At 45.4% G+C, this 14,077-nt stretch overlaps 1 gene segment (V, D, J or C); it reads left to right on the top strand.

Annotated features, from left to right (window-relative positions):
• Positions 1-5,408: 5,408 nt before the first annotated feature.
• LOC101033846 (immunoglobulin lambda variable 9-49-like) lies at positions 5,409-6,002 on the top strand. The segment is given in 2 exon segments: positions 5,409-5,519; positions 5,657-6,002. Coding segments are annotated over 2 exon segments (372 nt in total).
• The last annotated feature ends 8,075 nt before the right edge of the window (positions 6,003-14,077 follow it).

Consider the following 14,077-nt stretch of genomic DNA (forward strand, 5'->3'; position numbering starts at 1 on the left):
TTTTTTTTGAAAATTTTTATGTTTTACTGTTCTCCTGGACAGCCTTTATCTGTCCTTCAACGTAGCTCCTCAGCTGACCCTTTTACTGTGATGCCCACACTGATGGCATCATGGGCAATTAGATTTTTCTAGAACGTACTGTGTGGATGCTGACACCTTTACAATTTATATATTTACTTATATGCACATCCTGTGGACCAGGACTTCTTCTGTAAGTGGGAGATCACAGTAATCATGCATAGCATGACGGAGTCAGTGTCCAGGAATCAGACCATGGATCTCTGAATAGTGACGGGTGAGCTGCAGAGACCAGCTGGACCACAGAGTTTTGTGTCCTCCAACCAGCAGTGATGCTGTGAGGCTGCCTTGTGGTTCACACTCAGATGCTCAGTAAGAACCATTCACTCAAAGAAGTCCAGGCCTTGGAGCTAAGGCTCTGTGCTCACTGATGAGGACTCAGCAGCCATGTCTTCTCTGGCTTGGCAGAGTTCCCTGAGCAGTGGCCTTTGTATGGTCTCAACAGATGCTTCCTCCCTGGGCCCTCACAAGAAGGAATGCAAATCTACCTCCTCTTCAGACAGCAGTGTGAACTGAGCTCCAGCCACAGGGCTCAGGGAGGGGCTGAGCAGCCAATGGATGGAAACACGTTTGCATGAGCAGCTCCTCCTCTGCAGAGGGTGGCCAGAAAAGGAGGCCTGGGGCAGCCCAGTCCCACTGCGGGTGCATGGGCTGTGTCCACCATGGCCTGGACTCCTCTTCTCCTCCTGATCATCTCTCACTGCACAGGTAGGAACAGACCTCAGAGACCAGGGGCAACCACCCAGCCTGACTCTGGCCCTCCTAGCAAAGTCTCTGAGAAGCTTTACCCTGGTCCCTGCCTTTCTCTCACGAGTGTCTGCATTTCCAGGTTCTCTCTCCCAGCCTGTGCTGACTCAGCCATCCTTTCTCTCTGGATCTCCTGGAGCTTCAGCCAGACTCACCTGCACACTTAGGAGTGACATAAGTGTTGGTAGCAAAGCTATATACTGGTACCAGCAGAAGTCAGAGAGCGCTCCCAGGTATCTCCTGTACTACAAATCAGACTCAGATAAGCACCAGGGCTCTGGAGTCCCCAGCCGCTTCTCTGGATCCAAAGACGCCTCTGCCAATGCAGGGCTCTTACTCATCTCTGGGCTCCAGTCTGAAGATGAGGCTGACTATTACTGTATGATCTGGCACAGCAGTGCTTCCCACAGTGACACACACAGATGGGGAAGTGGGACAAAAACCTCACCCTTTCTTGCTCTAGTTCTGTGAAAATGTTCAAATTTTAAAATAACTCACCTAGGCACAAACTGTCTTTCTAAGTACATTCGAGGTGTAAAAGGCTCCTCCCAATTTTCCATTTGTGGTTTCTGGAGTCTCAGAAAATGCAAAACAAAACAACACGACCTGACGACACTGAAATACGGTCCCATTGTCCAGATGCGCTGAAACCAGCGTCCAGATCACAAGGCCAGCTTTTCCTGCACGGGGAGCAGCAGAAACACTGGGTGATCCCATGGAAATGGCTACCTCCCTCCCAGACAGCGCTCCTAAGTTTGTGACCTTCAGGGATCCCAGCCTGATTCTTCTACTCCACACAGCCTCCTTGACCAGCTCTGGGCTCCAGCCTGAGGATGAGGCTGATTATCACTGTCACACAGCTGTGCCCAGACTTTATGTCAACAAGGGCTTCAATTCCATGGAGAAGTGAGAGAAAGATCTGCCCCCACTCCTCCTGACTGCCCCATCCCTCTCCTATCCCTGTGACCAACACCAGTTCATGCTAGGGCTTCTGCTGTCACTTGTGCTACTGAAAGCAGAGCACGGGTTCGGTGAAAATCACTCCTTTTCTTACTGGTCTCCCAATGCAAACAAATTTAATTTGTTTTTTGAAGCCAAAGAAGCTGCCTATACAAGGTGGGTGTGGATGTGGTGGGGACAAGAAGAAAGAAGAATCCAGCCTGTGTGACCCAGAGATCCAGGTGTCTTCTACCTGGCCCACAGGTGTCCCCTCCTTTTGGTGCAGCTGTTCTTGTTATTTCTTGAGCAGCAAAACTGTGGGAGAGATGGGTTCTGTCTTTCTTCTCAGATTACACCCTCAAGGATGTTCTGAAGTCTTAGGTATAGCATGGAAGCTCCCCATGGTTCTCCGGAGTCGGTTCTCAGAACCACACATGCTCCATTTCCCCTCTTTAATCTCTCAAATCCTGGTTATTCTTGCTCTGTATGTTTTTAAAAATCAATTATTTGTTTGTGATGGCCCTGGATAAACCTCAGTTCTTTGGGCCTAGAGCTTATGGTTCCAACCTACATTATCACAGGTGATCTCAATATTCATGAACATTTCCCAACCATCCTGTTACTCTTCACTGTCAGTTATGAAACATTTACCAGACAACCTTGATCAGGGATCAACATGTGTGAGTGTGGCAGGGGGGACAGGCCACCGGGACCCCTTACCCAGGAGTGGAAGAAAAACCTCTAAAGAGGAGGATCTGTTTATAGCTATAGTATATTTATATCAAGCCCCATGCCCACAGCAATTTAAAAACAGACTCAAAAATCTTTATGATGTCAGAGAGTCACAAGAACATATCAAGTGCCAGGCTAACAATGAAGGACAAAGAGAAACCCAGAGTGGGAAGCAAGAGCAGAAAACAATTTTTCTGGACAACATCATATTCTCCTAGCAAAAAAGACACCAAATTCCAGAGCCTGCACCCTGACAGTCAGGGGAATCTAGCAGTAAACCCTCACACCAACAATAACTGATAATACTAAGAGCAACTACGGAAGAGACACACGTAGAATTTTTAACAGGTTAGAACTAACGGAGTAGTCTGGGGAAATTTTAAGCCTTAAACTTAGTTTTAGATGGTGGTGGATTGATAATGACCCCAAGAACCTGGAAGAAAAATCTTGAATGCCCAGTTACAATGAAATATCTGGTAACAATAAGGATGGCACAATACTGTATGTATTGGGCAGCTCAGAGATCAAGAGTGACCAAGAGGCAAATGATGTCTCAGCTCAAATCCGTCGGAGAACAACAACCATTCTGCTGTCCTGAGTGGTGGCATCAGAAAGATCCATCTGCAATAGTCAGGATGCCCCTCCAGGAGAGCTGGGCAGTGTCAGAGCGGCTGGAGGACCTGGGACCTGAGGCCAGCAGGGGGCGCTGTGGGACTGGTCCTGAGAGGAAAATACTCCACTGGCTCTCACATACGTGAGCAGGCAGAGTCCTCCCTGAAGGGTGATCCTTACTTACTTCACATTTGATGAAAAAGTGTGATCTGACACCTGTTTGAGAGTAAGAGGACATTTAGGAAGAGACACTGTCAGTCCCAAAATTGAGGACTCAGGCAGTTCAATTCTGGAGGCATATTCTTCATGCCCTGGATCTGCCTCCAGTTCAATCACTGAACAAGAAGGTCCTTCGGGGGCAAATATAAGGACTCTGAGGGGCACCCTTCACTCCCTTACCCTCCTGGCATGTGAGTACAAGTGTTGGCTCATCCTATTCTTCCTGGTTTGTCTCTTTACTCACAGTGTCCTAGGCCAGCCTGTGCTAGCTCAACTGTCCACAGATCTCTCTCTCTCTCTCTCTCTCTCTCTCTCTGTTCTCTCTCTCTCTCTCTCTCTCTCTCTCTCTCTCTGTGTGTGTGTGTGTGTGTGTGTGTGTGTGTGTGTATTCAGTGATCAAACATTCTCATTCAAAAGTCCAAGCCATGTGGCATCATGAGACAGTGCTACCAAACATGAAGAAAAATTTTCCAAAGATGTAAAATAGAGAACACATCGTCTGTAGTTATTTCTGATTCCAGAAAAGAATAGCACACAATCAACATGAATAGTAGTAGATATCAAAACTATAGTACAATCTCTTTTTCTCCCATAGACTCAAACTCTCTTTAGCATACTGGCAAGCAGTATCAGTGTTCTACTGACAAAATTCTCCTTGACCACTATGAAGAAACTGAACTGAGAGCAGGATATTTCTGAAGTCTCTGGAGAAAACATAACGTGACTGTGGGAGGAATGCACATAGGAAGAGGTAATGGATGACGTGTCCTGTTTCCCAACAAAAGTCCTGGGCTTTCAGTGCTTATTTCGGACTCATTGTGGGGGAGAAAGGTGCAATCACAGGACGCACTGCCATTAGACTCCTGAGACCTGATACTGCATCCCACAGTGGGCAGCCTGCATCAGTGTGGTTTTTCAGGGATAGAAACACAGCCACAGCCAACTCTCACCTGCTCAAGCAGCATCTCCCAGGAGCCAGCATGGGCGGGGTCATGCTCTGCTTCTTCCTATACTATGTCCTAGAGCCCTGAGTTCTCCCTCATTCAGTTTTCCAATCTCCACCTTTTCCACTGGTTACCAGGGGCTAGTGGAGTGGGGATAAGAAATAAATGTTTAAAGGATAGAAACTTTCCATTTGGGATGATGAGAAAACTATGGAAATTAATAATGGTGATGACTGTATCACTTTTTTTTTTTTAGAATGGGGTCTTGCTCTGTTGCCCAGACTAATGTGCAGTGTTGCAATGATAGCTCACTGCAATCTTACACTCTTGGGCCTAGGCAAGCCTCCAGCCTCAGACTCTTGAGTAGATAGGACTACAGGTGCAACCTACCATGATGACAATTGCATTACATTGTGAATGTACTGAACACCACTGAATTCTGCAGTTAAAAGTGATTTAAAAGGCAAATGTTATGTTGTGTGTATTTTATGACAATTAAAAATATACTCGTTCAAATGTCAAAATATATAAAATGTTATATTCATAATTTTTTACTTTTCACACTTATGTGTTTATTCTATTCTAATTCATTCCCATCAATTTAAAAAGTACTGTATTTACTGATCATTATAGACTAAATTGTCCATAATTCACGTTGAAGCCTTAACCCCCAGTGTTACTGTATTTGGAGACAGAGCCTTACAGAGAGTTATTAAGATGACATGAGAGTATAAGGACCGGTATCCTTATAAGAGGAGGATATTAGAACATGAACGACATAAAATGAGGTGAGGACACAGTGAGAAGGTGGCCATCTACAAGTGTGGACACATCTTCTGTATGCGTTGAATACCAAAAGGGCTCGCCCGTCCTATAACAAAAGTTGGAACAGGTGCCTTGGGAGGGCTCCAGGATTAACTGATCTAGTCACTGCATCCCACTGTGGGACCCCAGAGGGAAAGAAGCACTTTGAGCCCACAGTGTGAGGCAGCGCCTGGCCACTAGAGGGAGGCAAACTCTGAATCCTAAGAGACCTGCACTCTTGCTCTGAGCCCTGCCCTTGTTAATCACCAGCCTTGGGACAGACCAGATTTGCATGCAAGGTGATGCCCCTGCCCAGTCCTGCGCTGAAGGAATAAGAGGCTTTGGGGGCTCAGGCGCAGCTGAGAGGTTGGAGAACACAGCATTGCAGCATCTCCGCCATGGCCTGGGCCCCTCTGCTCCTCGCCCTCCTCAGTCTCCTCACAGGTCAGGGTGAGCAATGGACAGGGCCTCCAGAGGGACCCCCACCTCCCAGCCCCCTGCTCCCCACCCCTGTTCTTCCTCCTCTAACAGCTCATCAGCCACTCACCAACAGGAGCCCTCATGGGTGTCTGTGTTTCCAGGGTCCCTCTCCCAGCCTGTGCTGACTCAGCCACCCTCCACATCGGCCTCCCTGGGAGCCTCGGTCACACTCACCTGCACCCTGAGCAGCGGCTACAGTAATTATGCAGTAGACTGGTACCAACAGAGACCAGACAAGGGTCCCCGGTTTGTGATGCGAGTGGGCACTAGTGGGATTGTAGGATCCAAGGGGGATGGAATCCCTGATCGCTTCTCAGTCTCGGGCTCTGGACTGAATCGGTACCTGACCATCAAGAACATCCAGGAAGAGGATGAGAGTGATTACTACTGTGGGTCAGACCACGGCAGTGGGAGCAGCTACGTGTAATCCACAGTGACACAGGCAAAGGGGAAGTGAGACGAAAACATCCTGGCTGATGTGCCCTGTCTTTACTTTCTTCCTGTTGGCCTCGATCACAGTTCAGAAGGCTGTCTCCTAACCCTGTATTTACAGTTTTCACCTTCCTAAACATTTCGGAGTTCTAATTCACAGCAAATGTTCCCTGTGTGCAAATATTTTCTCAGGAGCTTTTGAAACAATAGAGTTTGCACATAATTATTTATGGTTGTTGCCACTCACCTGTCCCCTGATGGGATTTAAGTTTCCAGGTTGTAGAGCTGCCCACAGGTGCATTCATAGGGAAATCACTGTCACCAGCTTCAGTACCTTTGTTCATATTCAGTATTTGCAAGCTCCCTGTAACAATGTTGGCAACTGATAATTTTCCTGGAGACAGAAGGCCTTCACCCTGACTCGTAGGGTCACATAATTAACATGGACTTCAACCATCTCCCATCACCTCCATGTGCAGAGCTCTCATGGTGCATGTGCTTGGCTGTGCTAGAAAGAGAGAAAGAGACAACTGACACGTATAGAAGATAGGAGAATGTGAACCTGCTCTGTGTCTGAGATTGTGGGGAGGCCCCCACTGCTCTCCACAGAATGAATTCCCTCACATGCAGGGAGAGAACTCTCCGGAATTACTCTGCAATGCTTTCTGATGACAAATTCCTGAACTGATGTCAAATTTCACAGGTTAAGGACACAACCGCCCCCCCCATCCCCAATAAGACTACCTTCACTGCAGATGCCGGTTCTCAAGCATTAAGCCTGAGGACCCCTGTAGACACCCAAGATGGGCCTGTGACCAGCAAAGGCAATGGGTAACTGTCTCAGACCCTGCCTGAAGACTTCTCACAGCTGGGTGAGCCCCACTGGCCACAGGCTGGCAGAGGCTGAGATGCTCCCTGTGCTCACTGACGAGACTCAGCAGCCTGCTGTGCCCAGCTTTCCACAGAGGCTCTAGGGCAAAGTTCTGTGCCTGTTCCCAATAGCTGCTCCTCCAGGACCCTCCTGGGCCCACACTCAGGGCATCTCCTTCCTCAACCTCCTGTGTCCCCAGGTCTCCTCTCAGGCTCTGAATTGGTGATCAGGTAGGGACTGAGCTAGCTGAGAGGGAGGGAGTGGATTTCCATAAACATCTTATTTTCTCTGGGAGCAGGAGGGAAAATAGACAAGCCTGAGGAAGATGAACGCCACTGTGAGGTCCAGAGACTGTGCCCTCCATGGCCTATTGCCTGAACTCTTCTCATACTCAAGCCTTGGTCTATGTTGACAGAGTCAATGAAAATATTCCCTTTTCTTACTGGTCTTCCAATGCAAGCAAAATCATTTTGTCCCCAGAAGCACAGTCTTCTGGGTTGCTCATGGGATGACAAGCAGCATGGAAGTCCAGCATGCGTGGCCTCTTCCTGGCTCACTCATGTCTATGCTTTGTGCTTAGTCTTTGCTGGTTACTCCCTGAACTCTGAAACTTCAAGGAAGTTGTGTTTCTGCTTCTCTTGAGATGGTGGTCTTGAGGAGCTCCTGAATTTCCAGGTATAGAGTGACCCCTCCTCATTAAGGACATGCTGTCAGGCTCATCACTGGTTTACTTTTTCAGGTTTAGGTCAGTGAGTTTTAAACAATTTCCCTCTGTTTCTTTGGTTGATGTAACATTGGGCAAATATATTCTTATAGATATAAACATTATAAATCCTTCTCCTAGTAAGCCCTTAAATAAACTTGTTTGGGTACCAATTTAGATAAAAAGTCTTGAGGGTTTGTTCATTTGTTTCTTTGTTTACTGCAGGAGCAGAGGAGAATCTCTTAAAAAAAGAGAGAAGTTCAGAATATAATACTGTTATTTTTATATGAATCCTCCTACTTTAAAAATTATAACTAGACCTATACTGAAAATATTTTTGAAAATATCAGAGTCAGAAGAAAATGAGAAATTTCTGGACTAATATTCAAGGGCAAATGGGAATGCAGAGAAGTAACAAAAAGAAAATTTTCCTTGTCAGTTTTATATTATTTTGTCAGACAGACATCAATAGCTACACCCTTTACAACAGCAGCTGATAAAATTAACAGAAGATTCTACCAACAACAACAGCAAAATAATTCAACCTGTACAAATCACCCATGAAGGATTGTTACCAGCTGAAAAACCCCTGGGAACACTAAGCCTTGAACTTGGTTAAAAATGGTCATAAATCGGTAATGACCCCAGGCATCTAGTGAAAACAAACTCAAATGGCAGGTAATCCTGAAATATCTGGGAACATACTTGCGGTGAAACACGCCTTGTATGTAGCTGTCTGGATGTCACTGGTGACCCAGAAGAGTTAATGCCCCAGTCTCTAACACCACAGAGGTGACCTATTCATTCCACTGCCCTGCGTAGTGACCTCAGAAAGATCCATGTGCAATGGTCAGGATGCCCTTCCAGGATTGCTGGGTGGTGTTGGAGGGGCTGGAGGAGGTGGGTCCCGAGGCCTGAAGCAGGTGCTATGAGACTGGTCCTGAGAAGGCGCTCAGCCAGGCCACATAGGAAAATATCCTACAGGCCTTCACCTACTTAGGCAAGCAGTGACCTCACTGAAGTGGGATTTTTCTGTACCTGGGTGCCCAGGAGCCACCTGAGCACTGGGCTCTGATGCACACCCTTGCTTCCTACGTCATCCTCCGCCCTCGTGAAGTCAGTGTCCAACCCTGACATCCAGGCAGGGATGGATGGACGGTCATACAGGAGCAACAAATCTGCATGAAGAAACTCAGGCTACACAGCTACCTGGGCACAGGACCACAGAAACATGGAGAGGGGAGGGTCTACATGACCACTACTGGATTTCAGCAAGCAGAGCTCCAGAGACTTCCCTGCCATGTCCTGGAGTCCTCTCTTCACCCTCCTCACTCATTGTTCAAGGAGTTTCCCCTAGGGGACTGGAGAAAGGACACCACAGGAAGATTTATTTGCATTGCCTTTTGCTCCTACCATCTGGGAACACGGGATCAGTCATCCCATTCTTTCCACCACCTTCTCACCCTCTTTCCAGAGTCCTGGGCCTGGCCACATGGTGCTGACTCTGTCATCGACAATGTCTAGGTCTCAGTTTTTTTGCTTTTTTTTTACTCCTACTCATTCCTACCTCCCAAATCCTCTTTCCCACCTTACCATTCCCTCTGCTCCATAGGCACTAAAGGGTGTTTTATTGTTTCACAATGTTCACGCCAACCAATTTATATACATCATTATTTCTATTTCTGATAAAGAGCATGTTTTCCCGTTTTATAACTCATGTTGTGAGGAATTTCATAATTTCATGGGATCTTGTTACATTTCTCCTCAAAATTGCAGTTCCACTGAAGCTACTCCATACAGCTAATGGCTTCCTAGAGATTCCCCCTTCCCGCCATAACCACTGCTACTGGAGGCAGATAAGAGAGCAAGAGAAATAGGGAGAAAGAGAGGGAGGGAAGGGGAGGGAGGGAGGGAGAGAGAGAGAGAGAGAGAGAGAGAGAATGAATGAATTAGTATGAGACACAGAACGTAGCCCAAACTCATTTTCTCATTCTTGCAAATTAATGAAGCCCCACTCAGCAGAAACAATATCAGATTTGATTGAAAATTATGACAATTTATTTATGAACATAGCTGATAATTGCAAAGCTTCCTCAACACATTAGCCATAAAATCCACGTTATACCAAGACAACACCAGGGAGAATTTGGGCTGAGGCTAGGATTATTTCCGCAATCCTGGATGATAACTGTGGAACATGGAGGGAGCCGGGCTGAAGAGGCACTGAAATTGGTGAGATGTCAGCCCACATCCCTCAGTGTCTCAGTCTCTGTGTGGCTGCGGGTCAGTGTGAGATCCCAGCATCTGCCTCTCTCAAGGCCTCTCCTGGGGACAGCAGGATAAACACTGGGGCAGGAAAAAAAGGGGAAGCTGATTTGTATAAATAACCTCAGTTACGGCGTCTGGGGAGACATGAAAAGGCCCCGAGAACAGCAATCCTAGCTGAGAAGCCTGAGGATGCTGAGGTCTCCTGAGTGTCCCCATAGTGGGTGGCCTGGATGATGCTGTTTCTCCGCCTCCTCACTATGGCTCAGGTCAGGGAAAGGGGCTTTGCATCCATGGGGGCCACACACAAATCTAAGTCAAGGTGGATCCTCATCTCCATTGCAATAACTGTGTCTCTCTTATGAGTTTTAGGGATAGATTCTCAGACCGTGGTGACCCAGGGCCATCACTGTCTGTGTCTACATGAGGGACAGTCATGTGGTCTTAGCTCAGTCAGTCTCTACAGGTCACCACCCCAGCTGATCCAGCAAACACCAGGCTGGCCCCCCTCCACACTTATCTACAGAATGAAGAACCGCCCCTCTGGGGTCCCTGATTGCCTTCCAGGGAGACAAACAAAGCTGTCTTCACAGGGGCCCAGAATGAGAATAAGTATTACTATGCACAGTGTCATATCCACAGTGATTTAAACCTATGGGAGAGGTATAACAAAAGTTATTTTCCTATGCTCGGAGTGCCTTAGCCTTCAACAGCAGGAGATGAAGTGAGATAGTGAAAAAGATAAACACCATAATGGGAGAGAGTCTCCTTGCCCCACTCTCGACACAGTGCTTCATTGCCTGGTGTTTCATCTGGTCTCTCCCAGAATGTGGTCCTCTCCCCAGTGTGCCTTTTCCAAGCCTGTGAATCCTGTCTCCCTCTCTGCCTAGAGTAATGAGAGAAAGAGGCTCTGCTCCAAAATATATAAACCACAGTGACACTCAAAGACCCACCACTACCAGGAAGACTCATTTTATTCAAGCAACATTAAAAAACCCATCCTCGTTCATAAATTTGTCTATGGAGATCAAAAACTATTTCATTTAGTGTTGACATTAACTGGGAGCTTCTTAAAAAATGCAATTGCCCATCTTAAACCTACTAAATCAGAAACCTTTTTGGTGCCCAAAAATCTGTTCTAACAAGCTCACCAGAATATGTTTACAAATATTAACATTCGAGAAGAAACTTTATTATCATGAAGTTATTCTGCACATTTGTACTTGAAATGCAGTCAGTATTATATTCTCTGCCTCACTCACTCCCAATTTCTCATTCAAAAATATAAGAACAGAAACAAATTTAAATTCTCAATCCAATCCAGTGCTGAAAACTATGACTCGATTTTTTTTTTATGACTCGATTTTAAACTACAGTATGAAGATGAGAAAAATTTCCACACACATAAGTTCTCTAAGTAATAGTTGATGGAGCAGATGAATATTTTTATGTTATTTGAAACCTTCCATGTGGGATTGGTTTCCAGAGACACTCCCACCACTCACTGAGATCACTCACATGGTACCAGGACATGAAGGGGCAGAGTTGAAAGTTACATCATTAAATGAATGTTCCCACAGCATGTGGTAGATTGGAGAAACAGTGTAAAAGTGTGATGATTTATTTTTCTGCTGTCTCTATATAAACTAATATTAGAAAAGCATCAGGTTGAGGCAACAAAAAATTTGAAGAAAAAAGAACAGTGGCCGGGCGCGGTGGCTCAAGCCTGTAATCCCAGCACTTTGGGAGGCCGAGGCGGGTGGATCACGAGGTCGAGAGATCGAGACCATCCTGATCAACATGGTGAAACCCCGTCTCTACTAAAAATACAAAACATTAGCTGGGCATGGTGGCGCGTGCCTGTAATCCCAGCTACTCGGGAGGCTGAGGCAGGAGAATTGCCTGAACCCAGGAGGCGGAGGTTGCGGTGAGCCGAGATCGCGCCATTGCACTCCAGCCTGGGTAACAAGAGCGAAACTCCGTCTCAAAAAAAAAAAAAAAAAAAAAAAAAAAAAAAAGTTTGGGTCAACCTGCCATGTAAAGAGCCATGAGAGGCGGAGGTACTTGTAAAAGCTTTCATGAAACAGAGGAGGAAGGGCCTGAACAGCTTTATTTAGAAGATTGCCGATAACTCATATGTATGTAAGCACCCTGGAATTTGCCCTATCTTGAAAATCTCTCAACCTCAGGAGGCTAAGCTTATAAGTGCCAACCCTTATCCTCCACCAAATCCTTCTCAGCCAATCAAGCTGGGTCTATCATCCAGTCTTAATGCTAAACCAATACTTTCATTGAAAGAGGCTTAAAAAAAGAAAGAAAGAAAAGGAAAAAAAGAAAAGAAAAAAAAGAGCATCTGTTTTTTCCAATATCTGATTAAACCCCATCTCTACTAAAAATATTTAAAAATAAGCCAGGTGTGGTGGTGTACACCTGTAGTCCCAGCTACTCAGCAGGATGAGGCAGGAGAATTGATTGAACTCAGGTGGTAGAGGTTTCAGTGAGCCAAGATCATGCCACTGCACTCCAGCCTGGGTGACACAGTGAGAATTGGTCACAAAAGGAAAGAAAGAAGAAAGGAAGGAAGGAAGGAAGGAAGGAAAGAAGGAAGGAAGGGAGGGAGGGAGGGAGGGAGGGAAGGAAGGAATGAAAAAGGAAGGAAGGAGAGAGAGAGAAAAGAAAGAAAAGAAAAGAAGAAAAGACACTGAGAATTTGGTTTCCCAATGCCATCTGCTCCCAGATAAACACCAAGAGACCATAAAGTATTAGAAAACAGTATATCCTTCGTATATTTTGGATGTCTCCTCCAAATCTCATGTTGAAGTGTAATCCCTATTGTTGCAGTGGAACCTGGTGAGAGGTGTCTGGTCCTGGTGGCGTGTGCCTCGTGAATAGCTCAGTGCCATCTCCTCTGGATGAGTGAATTCACAGGAGATCTGGCTGTTAAAAAGTGTGTGGCACCTGCCTTGTTGCTGTTCTTACCATGTAATATACCTGCTTTCACTCCACCTACTACGATAAATAAAATCTCTCTGATGTCTCCCAGAAGCCCAGCAGATGCCAGCACCATACTTGCACAGCCTACAAAACTGTGAGCCAATTTCTTTTCTTTACAAATTACATAGTCTCGGGTAGTTCTTTATAGCAATGCAAGAATGGCTTAACACAGATCTCTTTCGCTATTGTGCTGAAGATGAGGTCTGTATAATAGAACTGAATGACTTCTATGATTTTTCTTTCAAAATATATTGCTTTTATCAAACATGCTATCTTTATCAAATATCACTGAATTAACTTTTTCTGAACATTTAAAAATCATAATTTATTTTACTTTGACAATGTTATTAAATAGATAGTGAAAAGTTACAGCCTAGTCAAAATTCATTCTCCTACATTACAATAATTTATGTATTGTTATTTTAACAATATATAAAAAATTACTTTTGTTTGACTCACGTTTGTCGTTACTTATATTTAAGTAGTCTATCAGTGTAATTTAAAACCTTGTCACAGTACAATACCAGGTCCACAAGTACAACGATAGCTTTGTTGGTAATTTTTTGTTTGTTTTTTTGAGACAGAGCCCTGCTCTCTTCCTGGGTTGGATTGCAATGGTGCACTCTTGGATTACTGCAGCTTCTGCTCATTGAGTTCAAGTAATTCTCCCACCTTGGCCTCCTGAGCAGCTGGGATTTCAGTTGCATGCCACCACGCCTGGCTAATGTTTGTATTTCCAATAGAGATGGGGTTTCATCATGTTGGCAAGGCTAGTCTTGAACTCCTGACCTCAAGCGATCCATCCACCTCGGCCTCCCAAAGTGCTAAAATTACAGGCATGAGCTATTGCACCCAGCTGATAATTTATATAAAATATTTACAGTACAAATAGAAATGATCCTCTCAGAAAATACAGTGGGAAGCCACAATTCTCAACACTTTTATGAGGCCAGGTCTATCCTGACACTATAAGCAGATAAAGACTTTATGAGAAAAGAAATTAAAACCAATATCCAGAATTCTTCACTATCCAAAACATTGACAGAAAAATATTAACAATTCCATCTAACATTACAGAAAAAATGACCAAACTCAGACTCAAAGTTGCTTTAACATTTAAGCCGGGCGTGGTGGCTCATGCCTGTAATCCCAGTACTTTGGGAGGCTGAGGCAGGTGGATCACCTGAGGTCAGCAGTTCGAGACCAGCCTGACCAATATGGTGAAACGCTGTCTTTAAAAATAATAATAAATAAATA

This window comes from Saimiri boliviensis, chromosome 21, assembly GCF_048565385.1.
Source record: "Saimiri boliviensis isolate mSaiBol1 chromosome 21, mSaiBol1.pri, whole genome shotgun sequence".
Taxonomy (NCBI): Eukaryota; Metazoa; Chordata; class Mammalia; order Primates; family Cebidae; genus Saimiri; species Saimiri boliviensis.